Source organism: Muntiacus reevesi, chromosome 2, assembly GCF_963930625.1.
Source record: "Muntiacus reevesi chromosome 2, mMunRee1.1, whole genome shotgun sequence".
Classification (NCBI taxonomy): Eukaryota; Metazoa; Chordata; class Mammalia; order Artiodactyla; family Cervidae; genus Muntiacus; species Muntiacus reevesi.
Window position 1 is genome coordinate 25969174 of NC_089250.1, and position 27437 is coordinate 25996610.

The 27437-nt window shown below is 38.0% G+C and overlaps 1 protein-coding gene across 1 annotated transcript in view; it reads left to right on the forward strand.

Annotated features, from left to right (window-relative positions):
* Nucleotides 1–5436: 5436 nt before the first annotated feature.
* MYO3A (myosin IIIA) overlaps nucleotides 5437–27437 on the forward strand; it is a 167248-nt gene continuing 145247 nt past the window's right edge. The window contains exons 1-4 of the mRNA XM_065919145.1: nucleotides 5437–5604; nucleotides 8876–9010; nucleotides 23243–23347; nucleotides 24238–24337. Coding sequence (XP_065775217.1) covers nucleotides 5437–5604; nucleotides 8876–9010; nucleotides 23243–23347; nucleotides 24238–24337 — 508 coding nt within the window. The remainder of the gene's footprint in view (nucleotides 5605–8875; nucleotides 9011–23242; nucleotides 23348–24237; nucleotides 24338–27437) is intronic.

Here is a 27437-nt window from a genome sequence, read left to right on the forward strand (position 1 = left end):
ATACATTAGTGAACAACCTGGATAAAATGTTACCCCTCATGAGGCTTACATTCTAATAGTTTGGGGAAAAAGACACATATAAACAGGAAATAATGTAACGTGCAAAGAGGTAATAAGTGTTAGAGTAGGGTAAGGGGGACCAAGAGTTGGGAGGCAGGATGGAGGGGAAAAGGGCAGGTTGAGATTTTAAATAGGTTGGTCAGGTTAGGACTTATTGAAAGGTGATGGCAGTTGTAACAATTAAAGGAGTGAGCCATGTGTATATCTGGAGAATGAACATTCCAGGCAGAGGGAAGAGACAGCCAATGAGAGATCGTCCCTGCTGTGTATTAAAATGAGCCTGCATGCAGTTTGGTTATTTTAGTAAAGAAAAATTAAGTTCAGGTTTACAAAAGTGGTCAGAATAATCATTGAGTGTTAAGAGCCTGAAGTGAGATACTTTTTTATTGTATTATGGTATATCATGGAAAAAATCTCAGTAGTTGAATATATAAAAAACAACTAAGAAGACTTTTTTACTTCGTTTTTAAAATGTAGCTTTTGCAAGTACCTTTTCAGAGTTATGGTAAATACATATTATCAATATACAGTAAATATATATGTCAAAAGCAATTCTTCAGCTTACATGATCATATAATTAAGAACAGCTATATGCTTTCATTTTGTGAGCTGGGGGATTATTTTTTATTCTATGAGTGCTGAAGGACTATAAAAATACAAATATTTCTTTGTACAGTGCAACTTACTATAATCATTAAACAAGTTGTTTACTAACTGTGATGTTTTATTTTATTCTTAAAGAATAAATAACTTGTGTATTTGAAAAGGAATAGTTTAGGAGTCATAAGATTTGTTTCTGTTCTAATTGTTGAAATTCTGTGATGTTTAATTTTGAGGAAGTCATTTTAATCTTCTTTTGCCTACTTGTTGGGAGTTTTGCTTAAGTGACACTTAATTGAGGTTGGTATGCTGCAGTTCATGGGGTTGCAAAGAGTAGGACATGGGTTAGTGACTGAACAACAACAGCAAAAAATCCCTAATATTTAAAACAGCAGAAATTAAAATTATGTTCACTAACATTGCCAGTGAAAAGGCACTATTCCATAAAATGAATGTTTCTCCTGGTTGAAAACTTCTATTTGAGGCATTTAATAAGATTTAATTTTTTTTTTTTTGGTTTAACATTTACATTATATGGATGGCATAAATGCTTATTTGCAAAACTCAAGTAGATAGGTGTAGAGAGTAGTTATCTTGTCACTAATTATGAAATCACTGAATTGGATGATTATTACTGATTACCTCCTACTTGTTTTTTTGCATTTTGGATCAAAGGCACAAATTTCATAAAGATTAAGTTTTCTAAGAACTATTCCTAAGTGTTTTTTTATGTAGTGATGTAATTTTCAGCAGGCATTCATAGCCATTTACTGAATGATGTCCCCTTAAATATAATGAATATGATCATTATTCTGTTTAGATTTTCAAATTATCTTTAGCTCCTTCTAATCCTTATTTCTCTCATTCTTTGTGTATGTGTGTGTGAGACTATTGATTCACTCATTCAGCAGTTACATATTTAACATCTACTATATGCCAGACACAGAGTTAGGCATTATAAGATTTGTAAGTGAACTGAGAGGTAAGGTTTCAGCTGTCAAATTAACAGATAAATAAATATTTGCCCATTTAGCCTGCATTTACTAGTTATCTGCCATGTGTTAGATATTGTTCTGGGAACGGTGGATACAGAGGTAAAAATAACAAAGTCTGTACCTCTGTAGCTTACATTCTGACGAAGGAATAAAATATGCAGGGGAGATCTTTTTTAAAATGTGATATTTGAACTGAAATATGATTGATGAGATGGAACAAACAAAAAAGACTGAGGCCAGACAGCAGTTATGGATGATAAATAGAATGAACTCCTGTTTGATGCACATTGATTTGTGGGTTTTGAGATGAGAAGATTAAGGAGTTTATTGTTGCTTCCATTTTGTCACTTAATTATTAAATGAAGACATCAGCTGGGAAGTTTGGTGGGAGAGGATGGACAGCAACGAGGGAACAATCTGAGGAGAGAGAAATTTGAGGACGGAGGTCACGCACCAGGGAGAAGTGAATATACAAAGTAGGGAGGTGCAGTAGGATTGCTGGACATCGTTGAGGGTCACCTTGTAAGTTTTTGATCCTGAATTTAAAGTGAAATGGTTCAGCCCGGTTGTGTGGTGTTCTCCAGTTACAGGCACAGGTGTGAAGAAGATGTAAGGTTTAACTAGGGTTGGTTTTTTAACCCCAGGGGACTGGTGGTGAAGAAAGAGAAGCAAGAATGTTTAGGACATTTGCAAGGAAGTTATAATAATTCAAGCTGTAGAATTTATGCTGTTGTGCTGTGTGCTGTGCTTAGCTGTGTCCAACTCTGTGACCCCATGGACTGTAGCCCACCAGACTCTCTGTCCATGGGGATTCTCCAGGCAAGAATACTGGAGTGGGTTGCCGTGCCCTCCTCCATGGGATCTTCCCAACCCAGGGCTTGAACCCAGGTCTCCTGCCTTGCGGATGAATTCCTTATTGAGGCATCAGGGAAGCCCAGTTTATGCTGGGGAAGGAGAAAATGAAGTGAAAGTGAAGACTGAAGAGAGTTGATGGAAATAAAGAAAGTGAAGAATCAATGGATTGGTGGATTGGATGAGGTTGAAAGTTGTAGTTAGACAAATGAATTTCATGGGCTGATATTAGTGTGTGATATTAACACATTCATTAATAGACCTGTTTCTATGTGTATGTATACACATCCAAGAACAATTGCAGTCAACTTTATAACATTGAAAAGAGTGAGGTTTTGCTTGGATAACCAACAAATTCAGAGGACCACCACAGGTGTTCTGGTTGGCCTTTCTGCTCGTTTTTTTTTTTTTCCCCTTTAAATTTATACAAAGGATTGAATGTGATTTAAGGAAAACATGAAAGGTTAGTAGCACTACTTGGAAGATATTATCTCAGCTTACCTATGAAATCTTTTTAAAAATCACTTGACCTCATTGGTCATATTCTCCTAATTGAGCACTGCCCCAGGTTTTGGATGTGGAGTAATATCAGATCACGGTGGGTTCAGAGAACTCATGGAGCACAGAGGTGGGCACACAACTCAAATTGGGTGGAGAATGGTTAGGTTTGGAGGAAATGACATCTCAGCAAGTATATGAAAAGATAAGTAGGAGTTAGAGCTTAGCAAAGAACCACAGACCCAAGTGGGAGCAAAGACTGTATGTGAAGATCCTCAAGCAAGAAGGGGATGACCTGATGGATCCCAAATGGGTTGGTTTGTAGTGTCTGAGGGAAGATGTAGTGAGACATGAGGCTAGGAAATTAAGCAAGGGCCATATTTTAAAGGATGTGGTAGGTTATATGAAAGAAATTTCATACTAAAAGCAATAGGGGACTGATTGTTGGGTTTTGCATAGAGCAGTGATATAAAGCACAATCACTTAAAAATGCTGGACAGGATGTGAAGAAAAGGGAACCCTCCTACTGATATAACCGTTATGGAGAACAGTAAGGAGATTCCTTAAAAAACTATGAATAACTCTATCCTATGACTAAGGGATCCCACAACTGGGCATATACTCTGAGAAAACTACAATTCAAAAAGAACCCATGTATTCTGGTGTTCATTGCAGTGCTATTTAGAATAGCCAGGACATGGAAGCAGCCTCGATGTCCATTGACAGATGATTGGATGAAGCAGATATTCAATATTCAATGGAATATTACTCAGCTATAAAAAGGAACAAATTTGACTCAATTGTACTGAGGTGGATAAACTTAGAACCTGTTATACAGAGTGAAGTAAGTCAGAAAGAGATAAACAAATGCTGTATATTAATGCATATATTTGGAATATAGAAAAACGGTACTGATGAACCTATTTGCAGGGAACTATTGGAGATGCAGATGAGAACAGTCTTGTGGACACAGTGGAGGAAGGAGGAGTGGGACGAATTGAGAGAGTAGCGTTGGCATATATACATTATCATGTGTAAGACAGATAGCTAGAGGGAAGCTGCAATATAACACAGGGAGCTCAGCCTGGCACTCCATAATGGCCTGAACTGGTGGGATGAGGGGGAGGGGAGTGACGCTCAACAGGGAGAAGATACATGTGTAATTATGACTGGTTCTCGAAGGATGTTATCCAGGGGAAACCAACTCAATATTGTAAAGCAATTTTCCTTCAATTAAAAAATAAATAAAAAACACAATCATTTTAAAGTGTGGGATTTGCTTTGATGAAGAAGTTGGATTTTTATCATTGCTAACTCTTATGGCAGAAAGTGAAGAAGAACTAAAGAGCCTCTTGATGAAAGTGAAAGAGGAGAGTGAAAAAGTTGGCTTAAAGCTCAACAGTCAGAAAACTAAGATCATGGCATCTGGTCCCATCACTTCACTGCAAATAGATGGGGAAACAGTGGAAACAGTGGCTGACTTTATTTTTCTGGGCTCCAAAATCACTGCAGACAGTGATTGCAGCCATGAAATTAAAAGACGCTTGCTCCTTGGAAGGAAAGTTATGACTAACCTAGACAGCATACTAAAAAGCAGAGACATTACTTTGCCAACAAGGGTCTGTCTAGTCAAGGCTATAGTTTTTCCAGTGGTCATGTATAGATGTGAGAGTTGGACTGTAAAAAGAGCTGAGCACTGAAGAATTAATGCTTTTGACCTGTGGTGGTGGAGAAGACTCTTGAGAGTCCCTTGGACTGCAAGGAGATCCAACCAGTGCATCCTGAAGGAGATAAGTCTAGGTGTTCATTGGAACACCTGATGCTGTAGCTGAAACTCCAATACTTTGGCCACCTGATGCAAAGAGCTGACTCATTTGAAAAGACCCTGATGCTGGGAAAGATTGAGGGCAGGAGGAAAAGGGGATGACAGAGGATGAGATGGTTGGATGGTATCACTGACTTGATGGACATGGGTTTGGGTAAACTCTGGGAGTTTGTGATGGACAGGGAGGCCTGGCGTGCTGCGGTTCACGGGGTCATAAAGAGTCGGACATGACTGAGTGACTGAACTGACTGAAGGTTTATTCTAAAATTCTTTGATTCATGAGTATAAAGCAGTAAATCAAAATGATTTAAATGTGTGCCTCTAATCTGAAAATAATTACTAAGAGTAGCAATTAATATGGGACAGTATTAAACATAGAAAGCCCTGCTTACAAAACCTTATTAAACTTGTATTCATGTTTGCAAAAAGAATTGAAATTAAAAATTTCTTTGTCTCTGAGTACATTTGCTTACTGCTGTGTATTTTCCATCATATCAGTGAAAATATTAGATAATTTCCCATGAGTTTGTGTGTGCTGTTTAATATTACCAATCAAATGTCAGTGAAGCTCTGTACTTTTTCTCTCCAGTGATTTAAACTTTTGAGATGCTTCCATTAATTGGAAAGTCAATCATCTTTGATAACTTTCCCGACCCTTCTGATACTTGGGAAATCACTGAAACGATTGGCAAAGGAACTTACGGAAAAGTTTTTAAAGTGTTGAATAAGAAAAATGGCCAAAAAGCAGCAGTCAAAATTCTGGATCCCATTCATGTAAGTTACATTGTTTTCTTTTCTTGCTTGCTAATTAACTTTTTAAAAAATCTGTATTAAACAGTTAAAAAGTCCATTGGTATCTTATCTTGATTTATTTATCACAATGTCAGTTGCAAGTTGAAGGAAACGTTTGTTTAAAACTGTCTTGTTAGATTTTCCTTGTTAAATGCTTAACGTATATTAGAAGGTCCAATAAATACTTGATAAACAGATAAACATACAGTAAAGAGAAGTATGGGGGCGTCCTATGTGGCACTAGTGGTAAAGAACCTGCCTGCCAGTGCAGGAGACATAAGAAACAGGTTCGATCCCTGAGTTGGGAAGGTCTCCTGGAGGAGGGTGTGGCAAACCATTCCAGTATTCTTGCCTGGAGAAGCCCAGGGACAGAGGAGCCTGGAGGGCCACAGTCCATGGTATCCCACAGTCAGATATGACTGAAGTGACTTAGCATGTACTCACGCACAGATAAACATATATGTATATAAGTTTATCTTCTCTCAAGCAGCTCAGTGGTTTGACTTAATATTTTTAGATTTCAGAGTGTTGTCAGCATATAGGCTCACAGGTCTAGAAATAACCCTAAAATTGTCTAATGTCGTCTTGGCCAGATTTCATTTTCCTCCTGTGTTTATTTAGGCTTCAGGCAGAATTCCTCTTATGCCAAACCAGAAATATATTTTTAAATTTCTTTCAAAAAAGGGAAATTAATTTTCAGGCTTACCTAAGTGTTTCCAAAGCAGAAATGGCATTCCTTTACAGGGTGTGGTTCCTTGTGAAGAATTCAATGTCCTGGTCAGTCCATATGGCCTCTTTTCAGCAGTGCCAGTGGTGCTTTTTTTTGGGAATAGCAGTTGTGATCAGGGAAACTCACCTTGCTTTGCCTGTAAGAGCATGCGATTTGCCTGTAAGAGACAAGATTGTTTTTTCCAGGAGTCAGAGGTTGGATGTTTGGGCGCATTTTCAGCTACTAGGACATACGTGAAGGTCTCCCCTAGCACGTGGGGGAGCCAGAATAAACTCAGCGATTCTGTAACCCCCAAACGTCTCCTGAGAGGAACTCCTCCAATTACTCAGCTCTTGGAGAAGGAAATGGCAACCCACTCCAGTATTCTTGCCTGGAAAATCCCATGGATGGAAGCGTCTGATAGGCTACAGTCCATGGGGTTGCAAAGAGTCAGACACGACTGAGTGACTTCACTTTCACTTTCACTATGTGCATGTGATGGGAGCGTGGCTTGATGGAAATGATGAGTCCTTGTCACAGCTCTGACACATAAAGCCTGCAAAAGGACTCTGCAAAAAGTCTCTGGCCCTCTGTTCATCTTGGGGTTGCTCTTTTTTGATAGTGTATTCTTACCGCATCTATTATTACTATATTGTTTCATTTTCCTTTCAGCAGAAGAGAGAGAGGGTGGGGGTTTCTTTTCAAGAAGTAAGTTAGATAGGTGCATGTCTGCTCAGTCGCAAAGTTGTATCTGACTCTTTGTGACCCCATCTACTGTAGCTGGCTGGCTCCTCTTTTGTCCACGGGATTTCTCAGGCAAGAATACTGGAGTGGTTTGCTCTTTCCTTCTCCAGGGGATCTTCCCAACCCAGGGATCGAACCCATGTCTCCTGCATTGGCAGGCGGATTCTTTACCACTGAGCTGCCAGGGAAGCCCACTGGAGGAAAAAAATGAGAAGCGCTGTGTTCAGACTTAACTGATGCTGCATGTCTTCATATTCTGTTGGAAAGTTCTTATTGTTAAAACTGAGGGAAGAGAGACACTAATTAAGCTGTATCAATCAGAGTAACTGCACCACTGGTCTTTACAATTACAAGTCTGCCCTTTGAACTTTGTTGTTAAGGATTGGGGTTCACGTGGCAAGAGAAAGGGCTCCAGGCTGATCTCAATATGAAATAGTATGAAATGTGTTCTTTTGCTGCTTTTATTCTTGTCATAGTACATATATATTTTTCTAAGAATTCTTTATTTACTCTTCATTCATCATGCCACAAGTCAAATAAAAGAAGATTTATAACCATGAGATTGTAATCTTAATAAAATAAATTTAAATGCACCCAAGCATTTTACAGAGTGGCTTTTTTTTTTTTTTTTTATTAAAAAGGTCTTACTGTTATGGATTTTGAACTCATAATCTCCTCTCCAAGATAGGGATGAAATGAGCAGGCCTAGAAGGTAGTAGACAAAAGACTAGTCCTGGATCACATACTAACCAGTTCTGTGACTCTGACTGCCTTGAGCTTTTGTTTCTTTCTTTTTTTAAAAATTAATTTTCTTAGCTTTAGTTTCTTCCTTAGACTAGTGTTCTGGTCTAAAATTCTTTACAGCTTTGTGATTCCATGATTCTGTCTTAAAACAATGTAGACATTAAATGTTACCATAAAATATTAGAAATTTTTTATTTATAACAGTGAATTGTTTTATGTATATATGGTTTTCTAGATACATGACTAAGTGTATAGTCTTGTTTGCAGTTTTATTGACAGGATTACAACCTATTCTACTTCTGGTGAATGAGTCTTTAGTTAACTAAAGGCTGTATGCCATCTTATATAACTTAACTCTTTCACTTTTTTGGAAAGGTAGGAGTTTATTGCATGTCTGACTGGTATTTTGATAGCCTTTAAATATCCTATACTTCAAAGAAACAAAATGAACCAGCTAAAAGTTTTCATGTCAAAACAATGATTTTACCATTGAAATAAAGTTGACACTACAAAGGAAGATCACCTTAAGCATTAAGCAGTTCTCCATATATATTTTTTTCCCTAGATTTTGTGTTTAGAATTCTTTATTTTTATTTTTTAACTTAAAAAATTTAATTTATTTGGCTGTGTCAGGTCTTAGTTGCTCATGGTCTTAATAGTTTAGGTGCCTGGGCTTAGTTGCCTGTGGCATGTGGGATCTTTGTTCTCAAACCAGGGATCGAACCCACGTCCCCTGCATTGGAAGGCACTGGACCATCAAGGAAGTCCCTATGGGTTTCTTTCTAACTGCACATAAAAATAGCCTTTTATTATTTCTTTTCAATGAAATGAACATAATTAGAGATATTTTCGACTAGCAGGAAAATCACGATCTCTCCCCTTAAACAGTGTAATGAGAAATTTCAATACACTGTATTGAGCACAGTAGAAACTATTCTGACCTTGCTTTGACAAAATAAAATTCTACGTTCGCTAGTCTAACTTAACATTTTTTTTTTTTTTTTACTTCATTCATGTTTTTCTCACTGCTCTCTCCCCATGACTCTTTGAAACTAGGATATTGATGAAGAGATTGAAGCAGAGTACAACATCCTAAAAGCACTTTCTGACCACCCTAACGTGGTCAGATTCTATGGCATGTACTTTAAGAAGGATAAAATAAATGGAGATAAGCTATGGCTGGTTCTTGAGGTAAGTGTTTAGAATTATTTCCCATGTGGTGATTTGCAGTGTGGTCTTGAAATGACGTATTTAGTAACATCACCCCCATAAAGCAGTTCATCTGATGTGTTCCATTCTATATCCTTTGTAGAATCCTGTTCCCAGTTCTGGTCTTGCCATCATTAGAAACATGATGAAAGACAATTAATTAAAGATTAAAAGAAAATGTTTCCATAATAAAAGACTAAAGAAACTAGGATATTTTCCTGGCAGACGAGCATACTAAAAAGGGACTACATAATAATTTTTATTTATTCATCTGTGTTTGGTGCAACACGTGACTGAGGCTCAGTGCCGGGTATTATGATGTGAGATAAAATTAATGTAGCTGAGGCTTCATTAGGCAAAAATGGTGAGTTGCTAATTTCTTCTTCTAACTTCACTGAATACTAATGACATTAACTGCAGAACCAGGTACTGTCAGTCCCCCACATCTGTGGGTTCCACATGGTCAGATTCAAACAGCTGTGATCCGTGGATGCAGAGGATCAAATATATTTACATTTATGAGGGGGAAGACCTTACTAGAAGTGGTGTTGAACACTGAATAAGTGGCCAAAGGGATGCTGTAGAGTCTGCCTTTTCAATTCCTGAGAATAGCTTGGGACAGTCCTCTCTAATGTAAGAGTATTAGAAGGTGCACGACTAAAGTTACTGCCAGGCCTGGAAGAATGTGTTTTTTTTCTGATTTTCACTGGATATTTTTATTTAAGTTGAAGTAATAATTAATTACAATAAAATTTGTAAAAATTTTTAAAAACTTCTTTTATCAAACCCGGGGCTAGTAAAACCTTTATTTGATCATCTTAACAGCATCTATTTATTGTATTTACATTATTTTATTTTCTATAACATTAGTTTTTGGTGTAAAGTGAGGTGATTCAGTTATATATATTTATATGCTAGGCTGTGTGTGTGCTCAGTCATGTCCGACCCATGGTGACCCCAGGGACTGTAGCCTGCCAGGCTCCTCTGTCCATGGGATTTTTCAAGCAGTAATACCAGAGGGGGTTGCCATTTCGTCCTCCAGAGGATCTTCCCAACCCAGGGATAGAACCCAAGTCTCCTACATCTCTTGCATTGACAGTGGATTCTTTATCTCTAAGTTACCTGGGAAGCCCATATATTTATATATATTAACATAATTATATATATGGTTTATCACAGGATATTAAATATTCCTTGTGCTGTACAGTTGGATCTTATTGTATATCCATTCTGTTAATATATGTAATACTTTGCATTTGCTAATCCCAGACTTCCAGTCCATCTCTCCTCTGCCTTCTCTTCCTGTTGACAACCACAGGTTTGTTCTCTGTGTCTTGTTTATTAGCATTTGATTATTCTATTTCTTCTTTATTTTTTTTTTTGGAATGTACCATTGATTTTCCTGTACAGTAATTATTTGCACATTGTCTCCATACTTTATATTTTTTCTATGGTGGTTTTTAAATGAATATACAAATAGTGATCATTGTAGAGAATACTTGAAAGTATAAAAAGAACCACTCTTAATTCTGAATATAGTTTCTTCATCTATTTTTGTATGTTTAAAATGATGGACAATATCACTTATCAATTTAGCCTATTTTCCACTTCATATCATTTCAGATAGACTTAATCATTTTTATCTTTTAAAAAAATGCATTCACTTGATTAATTTTTTGTTGTTCAGTCACTAAGTCAAGTCCAACTATTTTCGACCCCTTGGACAGCAGCACGCCAGGCTTCTGTCCTTCACTATCTCCCAGAGTTTGCTCATATTCATGTTCATTGAGTTGGTGATGCTATCTAACCATCTCATCCTCTGCTGTCCCCTTCTCTTTTTACCTTTAGTCTTTCGCAACATCAGGATCTTTTCCAGTGAGTTGGTTCTTCACATCAGGTGTCCAAAGTACTGGAGCTTCAGCTTCAGCATTCATCCTTTCAATGAATATTCAGGGCTGATTTCCTTTAGGATTGACTGAATAGATCTCCTTGCAGTCCAAGCAGCTCTCAAGAGTCTTCTCCAGCACCACAGTTGGAAAGCATCAGTTCTTTGGTGCTCAACCTTCTTTGTGGTCCAACTCTCACATCTGTACATGACTACTGAAAAAACCATGGCTTTGACCGTAGGGACTTTTGTTGGCAAAGCAATGTCTGTACTTTTTAATACACTGTCTAGGTTTATCATAGCTTTTCTTCCAAGGAGCCAACACCTTTGAATTTCATAGAAAGCAGTAATGCAGGACAGTGTTACTGTAGACCCAGGTTAGTGGTGCCACCCTTTCCTGAGCAGGTAGGTATGTGTTTTTGCTGTGTTTGTTGTTGACCCTGGAAACAGATGGTTCAGCTTCTCTACTCTTTCATTTTCTAATCCATGTTCTGAATTTTGGCATGATTGCCCTTCTGTAATCCTACATCCTCCTGCTCCATCCTGGAGGTCTGCCAGGTGTCTGACCCCTGCTGCCTCTCTGCTGCTCATCTGGGTGAATCCACTTTCCTGGATTCCTTGATCTCTTCTTTCCAAAGTTACTTCTCTGTTTTGCACACCAGGAGTTCTGTGCATTCCCCCTGTTATTCACTGTATTGATGTCACCAGATATTGAGTCCCTTCAGTTCACTTTCTCTAGGGAGCAAAACCTCCAGCCTGTGTGTGTGTATGTGTGCGTGAAGTAGCTCTGGCAGGCTCCTGGATGTGGATATTTTGAATGTGAGGTAAGAGGGCGTCAAGTCTTTTGAAGAGAGACCTGCAAAGGAAGCCTTGTTTTCTGCCCCTCCCCTCCCACCTCCACTTTCACTATTATCTTGGGTTAATCTGCTCAGGTCACCTCAACACAGCTCCCCCACCTAGCACTTTAGTTTGTGGGTTTCTATGTGTTGCTGGATCAGTTAACCACTCAGTCACCTCTATTCCATGTTGAAAAATTTTGTTGTAATCTCTTCTTCACTTCTCTCCCATTTTGTTCTTTTTTCTCTAGTGGTTTTATGTTTTTTTTTTTTTTTTTTTAAATTATTCCTCTACTGGCATTTCATGAAGATTCATGAGTAAGAGGAAATAAATGTATGTATTTAATCTGCCACTTTTAATTGAATCATAGTCATTCAAAATTACAATAGAATTTTCAAGAACCTTTTCAGAATCTGAAACTATTACTTTATAGAAGTTAAAAAAAATGTTTTAAGAGTCAGGCGTGTTCTTTGATGATAGGCAACTTATTATGATTTCAGAATTATTTTGTATTTCTCAGTTCAAGATAGCTTTATATTTTTCGTTAAATCACACACACAAAAAAGCAAAACTTTTACTTTTCTCAACACAATTACCCAAGTAACAGAATATAAATTATGAACTTAAGCCATTTTGTCTTAAATTAACGGATACTTTACTTTGTATTTGTGTTTGTGTATTTGAGATGGTGGTCTGCAAATCCTTGATGGAGTCCTGAATAAAAATTTTGTATGTTTATATCTTTGAGAACATTTTCAATAACACTTCTTTTATTTTTTTTTCCATGTAAAATAATTGGAAAATTAGCATTTGAAGATTCAGTTGTTCTGCTGAATATAGGCCTAAATGGACAAGGGCAAAAGTATAAATCTTTCCCAGAGTTTAACTATTGAATAAGATCAGCTGATGTCTTTTATGCCTAACAAATTCCTATTCTAATTATATTGTCATTTCTTAGTATTGTCACTCAGGGTTAAGTGAGAGTTGAAGATTCCAGATCATAATTAAGTTACATGTTCTTTTGAGAGAGCAGAAAAGATTGATTAAAAAGGTCTTGGAACATCCAGTACAAGCGAAGTGGCATCCTGATGCAATGAATCAGCAGAGACTTAGCTTCTTTGAACTTTGTACATGTTTTTTAAATTTATTTTTAGTTGGAGAATAATTGCCCTACAATGTTATGTTGGCTTCTGCCATAGAACAACATGAATTAGCCATAAGTATACATATATCTCCTCCCTCTTGAACCTTCCTTCTACCCCGCCCCGCATCCCCTCCCTCTGCGTTGTCACAGAGCACCGGGTAAGCTCCCTGTGTTATATAGCAACTTCCCACTAGCTATTTTACATATTGTCTTTATAATTGCATTTATTATTAGATGTAAGAGTTGGAAATATCCCTTAATGGCTTGAGAAAAAAGAATAAATACTAGTTTATTAAAATAGTATTTCAGAAATCTGATCTATTTGAAATTCAAAGTTGGGGGAGAACATGGAAAAAGCAAAGAGCTGGCAAACTGTATGTAAGACAATTGATTTACATATGCAAGTTAGACTGATTACATATACACATAAGTGGTACAATTACCTGATTTATAAACATGAATGCTGCAGGTGCTGCTTTAAAGGCACTTTCAGAAAATTGGCTTGTGGCATCAATACTTTATTCTACAAAATGACTGCTAATTATACCTCTTATCATAATAAAGCTCCAATAAATTATTTTGCTGGCTTCCCTAGTGGCTCAGCGGTAAAGAATCTGCCTGCAATGCAGGAGACACAGGAGATATGGGTTCCATCCCTGGGTCAAGAAGATCCCCTGGAGGAGGGCATGGCAACCCACTCCAGTCTTCTTGCTTGGAGAGTCTCCTGGACAGAGGAGCCTGGCAGACTATAGTCCATGGGTCACAAAGAATCGGACACGACTGATACAACTGTGCACACATGCAGCACACACATTATTTTGCTCGGGGGTCCCCAAAGGATGGCCGAATAGGAACTCTGGTGGTACCCAGGAAGTCATGCTAATAGTGCTAGACTTCTGACATGAATCTGCATAAAGACGGTGCTTCTTGGAGGGTCTGAGTAGCATCCTCATCAGCCTGGAGTGTGTGCGGGGTGGGTAGACTCTACCACCCTGGACAAACTCTCACCCAGAGATTTTTCATCTTGAAAGATCATCGCATTTATATTGTAATCCAGAATTGAATTCCAAGAAGAGAATTACTTGCTCAGATTTCACTGGGCCATCTATTTTCTCTATTATTTAGTTGTGAGTTTTGAATTTTTGCTTTCACTTTGATACAATTTTTCCTCTTCCTGTATTTTTCTTAAATTTTGTTATACTATAATTTCTTGAGCATGAATAATATACAAGGCTCTGTTTAGAAATTATTTCGTTCTAAATTCTCTGTATGTTTATTTTCCGAACACATAGAAGAGCACTAGTTATTAGCCCTCCTTCATTCCAGTTACACACTTGTAATGAAACTACAAAAGAAGAGAAGGGGTAGAAGATTTTCTCCTGTGGGAACTGATATATATATATATATATATATATATATAGTTTGTTTGTTTGTTTTGCAAATTGTCTATGGGAATTTTTATTGTCACTTAGTATTTAGGTTTTCCTAATGATGTCAGCATAAAGGGAGAACTAGTTTTTTTTCACTTATGCCTTTTGAAATACCATACTTATATTTAATGTTACTTTTTGCTTATTGCTATTACATATCTCTTGACTGACTTGCTTTGTAAAATGTAGATATCTCTTTTTTAAGTATTTAAAAATATTTATTTATATTTATCTATTTATTTGGCTGTGTTGCTTCTTAGCTGTGATACTCAGGATCTTTAGTTGGGGCATTTGGAATTCCCTGACCAGGGATCAAACCCAGGGCCCCTCCACTGGGAGCTCTGAGTCTTAGTCACTGTCCACCAGGGAAGTCCCTGTAGATTTTGCTTTTGCTTAGTGTTTCTTTTCACTCCTGGTGTCTACCGTGGATGGTCAGGAGCAGGATGGAGGGGGATCTTGGGAGGTGGGAGGTGGTTCGTTTCTGCATATCCTTACCACTAAACCAGGAGATGAGATGAAAAAACAGGGTTGAAATTGAGTTAAGTTGGTCTGGTACTAGGCATCTACTGCAGATAAGCACAGAGGGCAAAATTGAGATTTAACTGTAATTTCCCCCTTCTTAGTTGGATGAACAGCAACACCTTAAGTACACAAGGAATACAGTCTTCTGTCTCAGAATCTATTTGTCTAGTGTATCCTCAGCCATAAGGGAACCAAAATCCAGAGTTAGGACATCTTTTTGTTAAAAGATCTTTCCCTTCATAATTCAGTCTGCTCCTTTCATGGCAGTACTACAGACTGAATTCTATTATTTATCTGAATTAGTCCTGATTTGTTCATTCTTAATAGTGACACTGCTTTCTCTCTTTGCTTTCTAATTATAGCAATTTTTCTCTTTGAAATTATATCCTTTTCAGGAGATCAAAGGCTGGAAATTACAGGTGGCATTTGGAAGCACAAAAGTTCAGTAAATAGTCCTAAAGCCTCACAAATGCACATTTCTGGTAACGAAAGTGATTTTCAGGGACCTGAATACTAACTTTTATGCATCATGCATTATTGGTTATTCTGCATTTATACTTACATCTAATAAGTAAGATACGACCGGTCTGTCATGAGGAAAGGAAACTATAGGATGACAGAAAGAAAACGAGTTAGAGTGAATGAGTGGTTTCTGTTTGCTCGGCTGTTAACTCTTTAATGTTGCTGCCTGGGAGATAACATGTACATGGAAGGGGACAGGGAACCCCTGCAGGCTTGTATATGTGGGAGGGGGCAGGGAAGCAGGACAGGGCTGCAACCCGGGGCTTCTGAACCACTCTGATGGCTCAGCACTGGTCCTTCCTTCAGCTGTGCACAGTGGCAGTGAAGTAGACGAATGACGATTCTTTTCATGCTCTTAGGGCTGGGACAGCCATTCCCAGCTCTCATATAAAAGGCTGTTATTTGGTGTACTCATCACAGAACAAGACAGACAATTACTTAGAGTCGTCTCATTTTTTTGTTTAAAGGGCAGGATGGAAAAGCAGTATTATACATATACTCCTTTATATTCTTATAATCCCCCAAATACATAAAAGCATATACAATGCTGGTATATCTTTTTTCCCTAATAGTACTTCAGTGCTTGCAAATGCATCTGCTCTCTGAATAGGAGTGCAAGTTTATAATATTAACCACAGGGGGAAAAATGTAAGATGTTTTTCCATTTGGTAAATCAATATGTTTTGGCTGTGCGTGCTAAGTCGCTTCAGTCTTGTCCAACTCTTTGTGACCCCATAGACTGTAGCCCACCAGGCTCCTCTGTCCATAGGATTCTCTAGGCAAGAATACTGGAGTGGGTTGCCATGCCCTCCTCCAGGGGATCTTCTCAACCCAGGGATTGAACCTATGTCTCCTGTAGCTCCTGCATTGCAGGCAGAATCTTTACTGCTGAGCCACCAGGGAAGCCCCTATTTTGACCAGGCAGATTAAAAGATTTCTTCTACATTTTCTTGTTTATCAAAGATATCTTGCTGCTCACATTACCAGTGTTTGATGGTGTTTTCCCAAGAATTTTGAAATGCTTTAGGATGAGGAATGCTGTTTTATATCTTGATTTAGTGGTTACAGGATTGTACACAATTACCAAAATACATCAAAATGCATACTTCAGTGAGTCAATTAGCATGTGTGTCTGTAATAGCTTAAAAATACTACTTCTAGTTTACAAGTTAGAAAAGTAATGTGAAAATTGTACATGTTATAATATTACACATTAGGAAACATTATTAGGTGATGGTGCCACTCATTAATATTTTATCAGTCTTCTATTGGAATGCAGAATTTGCTACATCAGTATATGTATTTTATTGATATTGAGTCACACATTTCACACTTTGAAGAGGCACCTTCCATTTCGTGTAAAAAGATGACCTTCTGTCATTATATGTGTGTGTATGCATAAGTGTCCAGGACTAAAGTATATTCATCCAGTCACTTACTAGTTCCATAAATACTTATTACTTTGGGCCAAGCATTTTGGTAGATTTTGGGTATTCAGTATAGAATGAGACCAGCTGTCATCCTGGTGTTTAGAGTCTAGTGGTGCAGAAAGACAATTTAAAGCTTAATAGACAAATTAATTAAATAATTATACATTGTTTTTGATACTGTGGGCTTCCCTGGTGGCTCAGTGGTAAAGAATCTGCCTGCAACGCAGGAGATCCAGGTTTGATTCCTGGATTGGGAAGGTCTTCTGAAGGAGGGCATGGCAACCCACTCCAGTACTCTTACTTGGAGAATCCCATGGACAGAGGAGCCTGGCTGGCTACATACAGCTCATAGGGTTGCACAGAGCTGGACATGATTAAAGTGGCTAAGCAGCAGTAGCATTGAGACTATGAGGAATAGAAGTGGAGTGCTAATAAAAAATGAAAAAGACCTTTTGTGAAGAGAGAAGTCAAAGAAGGCCTAGATGAGTGGGTCACACTTAAGCTTCCACCTGAAAAAAAAAGAAACAAACAGAGGATCCTGTTAGTACCTTTGTTCTTTAATATTCACTCCAGATACTCTGGGAAGACTCAGCCCCATCTCAAACCCACGCAATTAGAAATTCCAAGAAGGAGGGCTCAGAAACTTATTTTTTAAACAAGTCCTAAGGTGATTCTTATCAAAGGAAAGTTTGGAAGACCCTGCCAGAGGTCCTTGGATTTCAGGGTGCATTAGAAATAATCTGGGACTTCTGCTTCTGGCCATGACAGTAAATTGTGTCACATCGCGCAGTTATACCGTAAATACCTAAAACACTACACAGAATATATTTTTTAAAACATAGCAATTTCCCAACCCTGTGAAAGAGACAGCTTAGGCTTGTGACATTGAGGAAAGGAAATTAGAGGAACACTGCAATCATTGCATCGTTATTCTTGGAGACAGTTTCCAGACCATGGGGATAAGGAGGACGTTCCCAAGGAGATCACAGCAATCTTACTGAACTGAAAAGATTGTTAAGACAGAAGTGACTGGAATTTTCAAAGAGAGAGTTAAGCAGGAAAAACACTCCAGAAATCTGCATATGGGTTCCCTTGAGTCTTTGACTGGAAACCAAGCTGGAGATGTATAGGCCACGATTCCAGGCAGTTGGGCAACGAACAATAATAAGGGTAAGCATTACTGAAAAGCAGTAATCTGAACAATTATTGGAGGTTGTGCAAGCTGGAGAGATACTTGAGTTCTGACCAGTCAAATTGAGGAATCTTTGTTGAACATCTAAGACACTTAATAGAGACCCTGCTGACAGGTTATGCGTTAAAGGAAGGGTTAGACTCACCCTAGAATAAGAACTACCCTTGGCCTCCTACAAAAATTTCAAAAACAGGGCTTGAAATGTTCACGTCAGTCCACAAGTAGATGAACTGCCTGACAGAACAAAATTCAACATTCATTAAGAGAAGACAGCAAAATCTGAACATTTAAATATAAAATTAGTTATGGCCGTCATGTAATAAAAATTATTAAAGATGTAAAAAAGCAGGAAAAGGTAACCATTGTCAGAAGAAGAATCAGTCAAATGAAACAGACTGAGAAATAATCAGGATAATGGAATTAGCAGATAAAGACTTTAAAATAGCTATTATAACAGTGTTCTCAAATGAAACTTCAAGACGAGTTGGGTTAAAATGAAAAAAGGAAACGAGAGGGCAATTCAGAGTAAAACCATAATGAAACTACTAGTACACACTCACTAAAATGACTAAAATTTAAAAGACTGATAATTCCCAGTGTTGATGAGGTTGTGACGCAAACTGAACTTTTTTAGATTGTTTAGGCAGTGGGAAATGGTGCAGTCACTCTGCAGGCAAAGCAGCAATGTCTTATTGCATCTATTGTTCCCTTATGATCTAAAAGTGTCACTTGTAGGCATTTGCTAAAAACTGGTTTCTCTAAAAAGAATCAAACCCTTTTATAAAATGAGCGAAGTAAAACCTAGATGAGTGTCAGAATATGAGTTTCTGCTTTTGTGGTCTCACATGGGCTATTGTCAGACTAAGTGAGGGTCATAGAGCGTTCAGTATAAACACAAAACAATGAAAAACAGCAAAAGTCAGAAATGCCAACTGCAGAAATCACTAGTCCTTTTCCAGAAATTTGAGTAAAAATCTCATATCCTGTCCTAGCATAGTAAAGACAGAATGTACTTTGAAAGCTTATAAAAGCTGTCTTTGGAAGTGAGTTGTAACGATCTGTTTAGAGATTTAGTTTTTTTTTTTTTTCTTTAATGTTTGACTACAGCCTGAGTAGAGAATTCACTTTTAGGGCTGCGCTGTTCTTTCATTAGTGTAGCTCGGGTTTAAGAAAATTATACTTCAGTTTTGTTCGATGAGAGAACATGAAGGCCCTATTATAGCATTGTGTTGCATAGTGACACTTATGGGTTTTTTGGTCCCTTGCTACAAATTTCTTTTTAGTCTGTCTTGGCAATTTAAGAATTGCATAGGGTTAATATGACACAATTCATTTCCCTGGATGCAGTTCTTTTTAAGTGGAAACATATGGTCATTTTCAATTTTTATGATCCATTGCTTAATTTAAGAACATTTGCATTTCCTTTAATATATTTTAATTCTTCACATTCATTTAAAAACAAACATACTTCCGTTAATTTAAAAAATTTTTTTCTTCATACGTGAAAGGCATTTTATGCTAGTTGAACAAAAGTAGATTTCATCAAAGATGATATTTGAAGTTTTGAATGAGGATTTAGAAAATTCATGGTGTTATATTGAGCATCTTTAGAAAAAGATCAGCCCCAAATTAACTTGTGGCTTATTGACATTTGGTTCCTGTGATCTGTTTAATAAATTCCATGTTTGTTGTATTTGTCCTCTCGTTTTCTCTTTTCATTTTAACATATATTTTTTATGTTTATAAAATGGCATTTTATATAACAGTAAATATTAATGACAGCTTCATCAATCAGCATGAATGAACTTTAGAAGTATATTATTGGTTAAAGAAAAAAGCAAATCCAGGTAGGATACTATTTGTATAAAGCACAAAGAAAAGCAAAACTGAACCACATGTTTTAGAAGAAATGTATTTATAATGAAGAAAGAAGTTTTAAAGATAGGAATGATAAACACAAAATTTAGGATAGTGGTTATTTCTCATGGGAAGAAGCAGAAGCATGGCATAATTTTAACACAATAGTAGGAAAGAAGAACCCTTAACTTGACTCTTCTTGAAGTTTAATTCAAAAGATCCTTTTCCATTCTGAAAAATCAAACCACAGTTCCTACTTAAGTAGCAGCCAGATAGTAGAATAATTATTAATGGTTTCTAAGCTAACACTATGGGGCATCTGTCATAACTTGGATTAATTTTGCATGCCCCTTCATTATTAGTTGAGGACCTTTTTGAATATAGTTGATGTTGGCAGCTAGATTTAAAAAAATTAATAGATTTTTATTTTTTGAACAGGTTCAGGTTTGTGGAAAAATTGAGTGGTAAGTTTAGAGAGTTCCCATTACCTCCCGCCCAAGTTTTCTTTGTTATTAACTTCTTGCATTGGCATGGCACATTTGTTATAGTTGGTGGGACAGTAATGACACATTATTATTAACTAAGGGCTTCCCTGGAGGCTCAGAACATAAAGAATCTGCCTGCAGTGCAAGAGAACTGGGTTCAATCCCTGGGTCGGGAAGGTGCCCTGGAGGAGGACATGACAACCCACTCCAGTATTCTTGCCTGGATAATTCCATAAACAGAGGAGCCTGGTGGGCTACAGTCCATGGGGTCATAAAGAGTCGGACACGACTAAGAGATTAATATGCATGCATTATTAACTAAAGTTCATTTTTTACATTAGGGTTAATTCTTTGCACTGTACATTTTACAGATATTTTAAATACTTTATCTTTTAGAGTAGTTTTATTAACATCACAGAAGTATTGAGAGGGAGGTACAGAGTTTTCTCATATGTCCCCAGCCCTCACACATGCTCTGCAATGAGTTTTGAAAATTTAAAAAGTGGTCCTAAAACTTAGTTCCTTTAAATAAGTGCTTTGCAATTTAAGGGCTCTGAATTTCATTTCGGTCAATTTTGAATAATTTTGTGACCCCATCATGCTGGGCCACACTGGAGGCAGCGTGACCCTGTATTCTGCTGCCAGAATACTCTTCTGCTTATCTCGTTAAAAGGTGTTCCCTTTCCTGCAGAAGAAAATGTCACTTTTGGAATGCCAGGTCTGCCCCTGCTCCTGTAAAAGATGAAAGTTTTGTTTAATGTAAAAAGATATCAGTTATAAATGGAGTTGCATCTAAATGCTCATTTGTGAGTTCGTGTTTAGATTTTAAATACATTTATAGAAATGATATTATAAAAGAGGGCTTCCCTGAAGGTCCAATGTTTAAGACTTCACTGTCCAATGCAGGGGTTGTAGATTCGCTTCCTGGTGGAGGAGCCATGATCCCACATGTCTTGTGGTCAGAAAAACAAAACGTAAAGCAGAAGCAGCATTGTAACAAATTTAGTAAAGACTTTAACAATGGTCTGCATCAAAAAAGTCTTTAAAAAATAAACAACTTTTGATATCACACATGATGTCTAGATCGACCTGTCAGCCCAGACAACCTTTTGGGGGATCATGATATATCATGATTAAATGTAAGTCTGGCCTCTAAAATCAGGCTGTCCAAGTTCCTGTCTTAGCTTTGTCACTACAATGTGATCTTTCCTGAGTTACCTTACCATTTTGTGCCTCACTTTCCCAATCTTTAGTATGGAGATGATAATAATACCCACTTTACAGAGTGGTGAGACATAGGGATAATGCATGTAAATGGGTTAGGAATGTGCTAGCATAAAGTCTGTGCTCAATACAACTGTTATTATATAATTCACAATGTATCAGAAGTGTTCAGGCATCCAATAAAATCTAATTAACATGTTAGAAAAAAGTTTGAGAGAAAATATCTTCAGTATTTCAGACAAGGATGCTACGAATGCACTTCCTTTCACTGTTCTCTACTCTGTTTAGGTCAGTAGAGTCAAGAAAATGACAACTTTTTAGTTCTCAGGCACTGAGGCGACAGAGGAGACCCCAGAGGTCAGGGTAAGAGTGAGGAGACCATGGACCAACGCCCTGTAGGGAGAGACAGAGCTGACAGCAAAGACTGAAGGATCCCAGGTTAGGGGACCAAGTGTTCCTGGGGTCAGAGCTTTGCTGGGGCCTTTTAGCTAGTTATGTCCCCACTCATGTTCCACTGTTGACATCAGTGTTTCTCTCCTCTGCAAATATGCTCCTGCTTATGCTCAATTGCTCAGTCATGTCTGACTCTTTGTGACCCCATGGACTACAGCCCGCCAGGCTTCTGTGTCTGTGGAATTCTCCAGTCGAGAATAGTAGAGTAGGTTGCCATTTCCTTCTCCATGGGATCATCCCGACCCAGGAATCGAACCCGTGTCTCCTGCGTTGGCAAGCGGATTCTTTAACATCTGAGCCACATGTAGCTCCTTGTAATGTTTGCTGTGGGACTTCATGTTACCTAGCTTGGAAGAAACCCGGATGTGAAAACTTCCCCTGCCATGTTCTTCCCTCTTGTTTTTCTTTTTAGATTCCTCTGCTCTTAAGAGATGCAAAGGGAGAAAGTTAGGAAACATGTTTAAAACAGTTTTCTAAAATACTATTTGTAGTCCTTATTTCAGTGCACTCTGAGATTTTACCAGAGAGGAAGTATGTTTTCAAGTTAATGCACAAATGCAGCAGTATATAGCCATGGACTGAAGTCATACTATACTATTAATTAAACTATCAGGAATCATGTCTTTTTGCCTTTTCATACTGTGAAGAGCTGACACGTTGGAAAAGACCCTGATGCTGGGAAAGATTGAGGACAGGAGAAAGGGGCAACAGAGGATGAGATGGTTGGATGGCATCACCGACTCAATGGACATGAGATTGAGCAAACTCTGGGAGATGGTGAAGGACAGGGAAGCCTGGTGTGCTGCAGAACATGGGGTTGCAAAGAGTCAGACACGACTAAGCGACTGAACGGCAACGGCATCAGGAATCAAGAGTACTTTTAAGAGCTCTAAGTCCTAAAATTTGAAACTAATTGGTAGAATCATAATTCTTATCCTTGAATTTAAAAGTCAAGCCCAGTGCTTCTCCAGATTTTCTTCTAAAGTTAATTCATATGGAAACTGTGTTCCAATAATTGATTGTATACTAGTACAAGTTTGTATGTTTATTTATAAAATCATAGCAATGATGGGAATAATCATTTGAAACAAAAAAAAAAATCATTTGAAACAATCATTTGAAATTGGAGCAGGTTTTTAAATGTTTTGAGAAAACCTTTTATAGCAAGTACTTAAAATGTCACATCCATTTTAATATCTGAAAATATTCTTTTTTTGAAATATTCTTTTGTAGCTGTGCAATGGAGGATCAGTGACAGATCTTGTGAAAGGATTTCTGAAGGAGGGCAAAAGAATGAGTGAACCCATAATTGCCTATATTTTACGTGAAGCACTGTTGGTAAGGCAGTTTAAATTATTCGTGCATTAATTATAAGGCAGTTCTAGTTAAAAAATGTGTATCCTATTTTTAGAAAAAAACACTTCATTAGTATTTATTGATGCAAGAGTGAGATGCAAAATCTGAAATATTTAGCATAACTAATTTCTCTTTTCCACTAAAAATCTACCGTCCTTGTGTCTACAGAATCCTGAGTTTTGATCTCCTAGGTATATTTCTGAAATGAATGATGATGAAGGTAGATACTGTATATTTTTACTAACAGGTTTTTATTTGCCATTATTTGTTTATTTTTAACAGCCATTATTTATTTATTTATTTTTATTTTTTAAATTTTATTTTATTTTATTTTTTCAGTGGGTTTTGTCATACATTGATATGAATCAGCCATAGAGTTACACGTATTCCCCATCCCGATCCCCCCTCCCACCTCCCTCTCCACCCGATTCCTCTGGGTCTTCCCAGCCCACCAGGCCCGAGCACTTGACTCATGCATCCCACCTGGGCTGGTGATCTGTTTCACCATAGATAATATGCATGCTGTTCTTTTGAAACATCCCACCCTCACCTTCTCCCACAGAGTTCAAAAGTCAACAGCCATTATTTAGAATAAGTATTTAGAATTTTTTTTTTCTATTGAGATTAGCACATTTTAAATAAAATGTTTCCTAAAGACCAGGATTATGCCCTGATTTTTCAAAATTTTTTTCAGTTCAAAGTGGACATGATGTACTTTGATTCAACTAACTCAATGTGAAATATTTACGAAGGTTTGAGTGTTAATTTTAACATGTTTACTATTGTTTTGTATAAATGCATCCTTCTGAAATAAAATGTGTTTTTATTTGGTATTTTCTTCAAAAGTCTCCATATTTATTTTCCACTTCCAGGGACTTCAGCATCTGCATAACAACAAAACTATCCACCGTGATGTAAAAGGAAATAACATCCTGTTAACCACCGAAGGCGGAGTTAAACTCGTAGATTTTGGTAAATTTTGTTTGAAATCCATGAATTTGAGCTGCAAAATGAGTAGTATGATTTGATCAGTTTCCATTAGCCTTACTTTCTAGGTACTGACAGTAGAGAAAGAAAAACAACAACAATATCTAATTGAGGTAAGAAAGTTGCAGAGATTTTTAAAACTTTGGCAAATGAGAGATTCCTAGAAGAAAGGATGAGTTGTTTCAAGTCAGCCAGCATGTGTCTGTAACGCCCTGGAGCAGTACGCGGTCGATTCTCTTAAACAGACGGGCTCCAGATCATGGCCCTGAGTCTAAGTGGAAGCACACGGCCCTTACTGTTGATGGCTTTACTGATGGGCAGGTGCCCAAAGCCAGGGTTTTGAAACAGGAGAGGAAATCTTCAAATGTCTCTGGGGTATCTTCCCTTCTAAGGAAGGAAGCTCAAGTCAAGATGGTCTCTTTCTTTCTTGGGATCTTTTGTGTTTTATTGTGATGCCTGCAACCACCCGGTTCTATCCTGAGATGTTCCATCCCAACGCTGAGAGATGGGAAGAAGGAGGCTCCTTGGTAATACAGTCCAGCCGCCAAATCAGCTCTGAACCTCCCCTGTCTCTGGACCTTTTGTCACATGAGATAATACATTTCCACATTGAGCCAGTTGGGAGTTGTCTGTGTTGGAGACAGGGGCGCCGTAGCTGATACCTCTGCTCCTCCTCTTCTGTCGTGACAGAGCGCTCTCCCCTCTTCTCACTGAATCCCCAGTAACACGTGACACCAGAGAGAGTGGGCAACATTGTTCTAGGACGTGTCCGATCGTCGTCATCCTCCCCTTCCTGCACTCAAGCTGGGGAAGGTGTCTCTCCTCTGTATATTTCTGTATTTCTGTGCTTATCACATAGGATGATAATGGTCTTTTTGGTCTTTATACGTAGGTAAAGATACTTAAGCACATATTAGTAGATAGACAGGGTCATTAAGATGTGGGACTATGTCTTCTACTTTGTAGACTTAATACTTTGGGAAGAGTAGTCCAGTGAGTAATTGTTGAGTGAATGAGTGAATCTTCCTTCACTTTGAATACTGGGAAATGAAGCTTAGGGAAAGTAATCAAGTCACTTTAGAAATTAATTGTTTTAATATCCAAGTATGTGGGTCTCTAGTGACCTGGATTCACCTAGGAATGAACTTCAGAGCATCTAGACAGGAACAGCTGAATAGTGTATCTTTCAAATGCCCACACATGTGCTTTTTCCCCTCAGCTGAGCATTTGAAAACTCAGGAGCAGCTTGGCAGTGAATGCAGCTAGTGTGTGTTACTAGTTGTGTTCAGAGCTGTGCGTTTGAACAATCTGGCTGAGTTAAGATACTAATAAGAACTTGTGCCTGAAATTCTAAAAAACAGCAATAAAAAACACTCTTCACTGCACCATGGACAGAGCCATGACTCTCCTCAGAATAATTTTGGCTCCACTCTTAACAGACCCAAATGGAGAACTTAGTATTTAACTTGAGCTCTCATAATTCCCTTGCTGTAAAATATACATGAGCTCAGTCGCTCCAGTTGTGTCCAACTCTTTGCGATCCTATGGACTGTAGCTCACCAGGCTCATCTGTCCATAGGATTCTCCAGGCAAGAATACTGGAGTGGGTTGCCATGCCCTCCTCCAGGGGATGTTCCTGACCTACGGATAGAATCTGCATCTCTTGTGTCTCCTGCATTGTAGGCAGTCTTTACCCGCTGAGCTAGGCCCAATGATAATTGTTAAAACAAGTGTAAATAAACATCTTCTTTAGTCACACACACACCAAAAAAAAAAAAAAACCTTGATAAACCAGTCATTCTGAGAAAAGCAAATTTCTGGAGCACCCTCCAGAGTAGTTCAGAGTAAAAATATACACCTGGATAATAAGTAAAGTGGCCTTTATTCGACATCTTTAGAAAGTAGTCATAAGTTGGAAAGCTGACAAAATGAAAACTTTGGTTTTATACTAATTGAGTTAAAGACTTTGCTGTCAGCACCAATTAGAAAAGAGCCTATGATATGTGTTCCTAGTGTCTGATACCAAAATGCTATTATTTGCATATAAAACAATGCTTATATCTGTATTCTCCATCATAAAAGGACGTGGATTCAACTAACCTAAAATGGTTTAAGGTTTTCATATGAATTAAAACTTGAGGATGGAGGTGCATGCAGAGTAAAATTTCTCAAGGGCAGAAGAAATAAGATGTGCTAAGCCCCAAACTGCCGAATCAAACTGAAAATCAATGTCCTCATTTTATGTTTAAATCAGATTTTCAGAGACGGCACAGCTGGGAGTAAAGGGGTTTAGAGTACATTTTTATTTTAATTTCTCACCTCATAAAGTGTGTGGTATGCTCATTATCGAATATTGGAGATCTGTACTTGGATGTCTGCCAGCCCTCCAAGTGTCCAGAATGGAACTCCACCACCTCATCCATCCCTGGAAATCTGTTTCATATCAAGAGTTTCTTGTCTTAGAAAAAGTCTTAGTATCTGTTCTGTTGCTCAAGCCAGAAATCTCAGAAATCTCTGATTCTTGAGCCACCCTTTGTTTTCACCTCCTGCATCTACGGTGAGTCACAAGTTTCTCTCCCTCTGTTATAAATCCCCAGACCGTGTGTTTATCACCCTTTCCTGGTCCTCGCCATCATCTCTGACCTGGGCTCCTGCAGCTACACCTTGGTAATCCCCTGCATTTAGTCTGGTTTCTTTCCTTCCAGACCATTGTGCACACTCCATCTGCAGCAAGAAAGCTCAGCTGACCCGGCCACTCTCTTGTTCAGTATTCCGTTCAGTGGTTTCCTGTAGACTTTACCATCCTCTCCGCTGCCCCGGAGTAAGCACTTAGTGATTAACATCTTTTTTACCCCTTGATGTTCATGAGGGACTCCCTCTTCCTGTGATCTATGGGCCAGGCCAACTTCTTTCAGTCCCTTAAATGTACCCACCCTCTTTCTCAGTTAGGGCTCTTATATATGTTCTGGAGGAAGTACTTCAAAATTGGTTAACATGCTTTTCTCTTGTTTATGCAAGAATGTGATTTTCACCCATCTGCCGGAGGCATCTCTCTGTCTGGGGGAGGTTAAGATTTGTTTCAGAA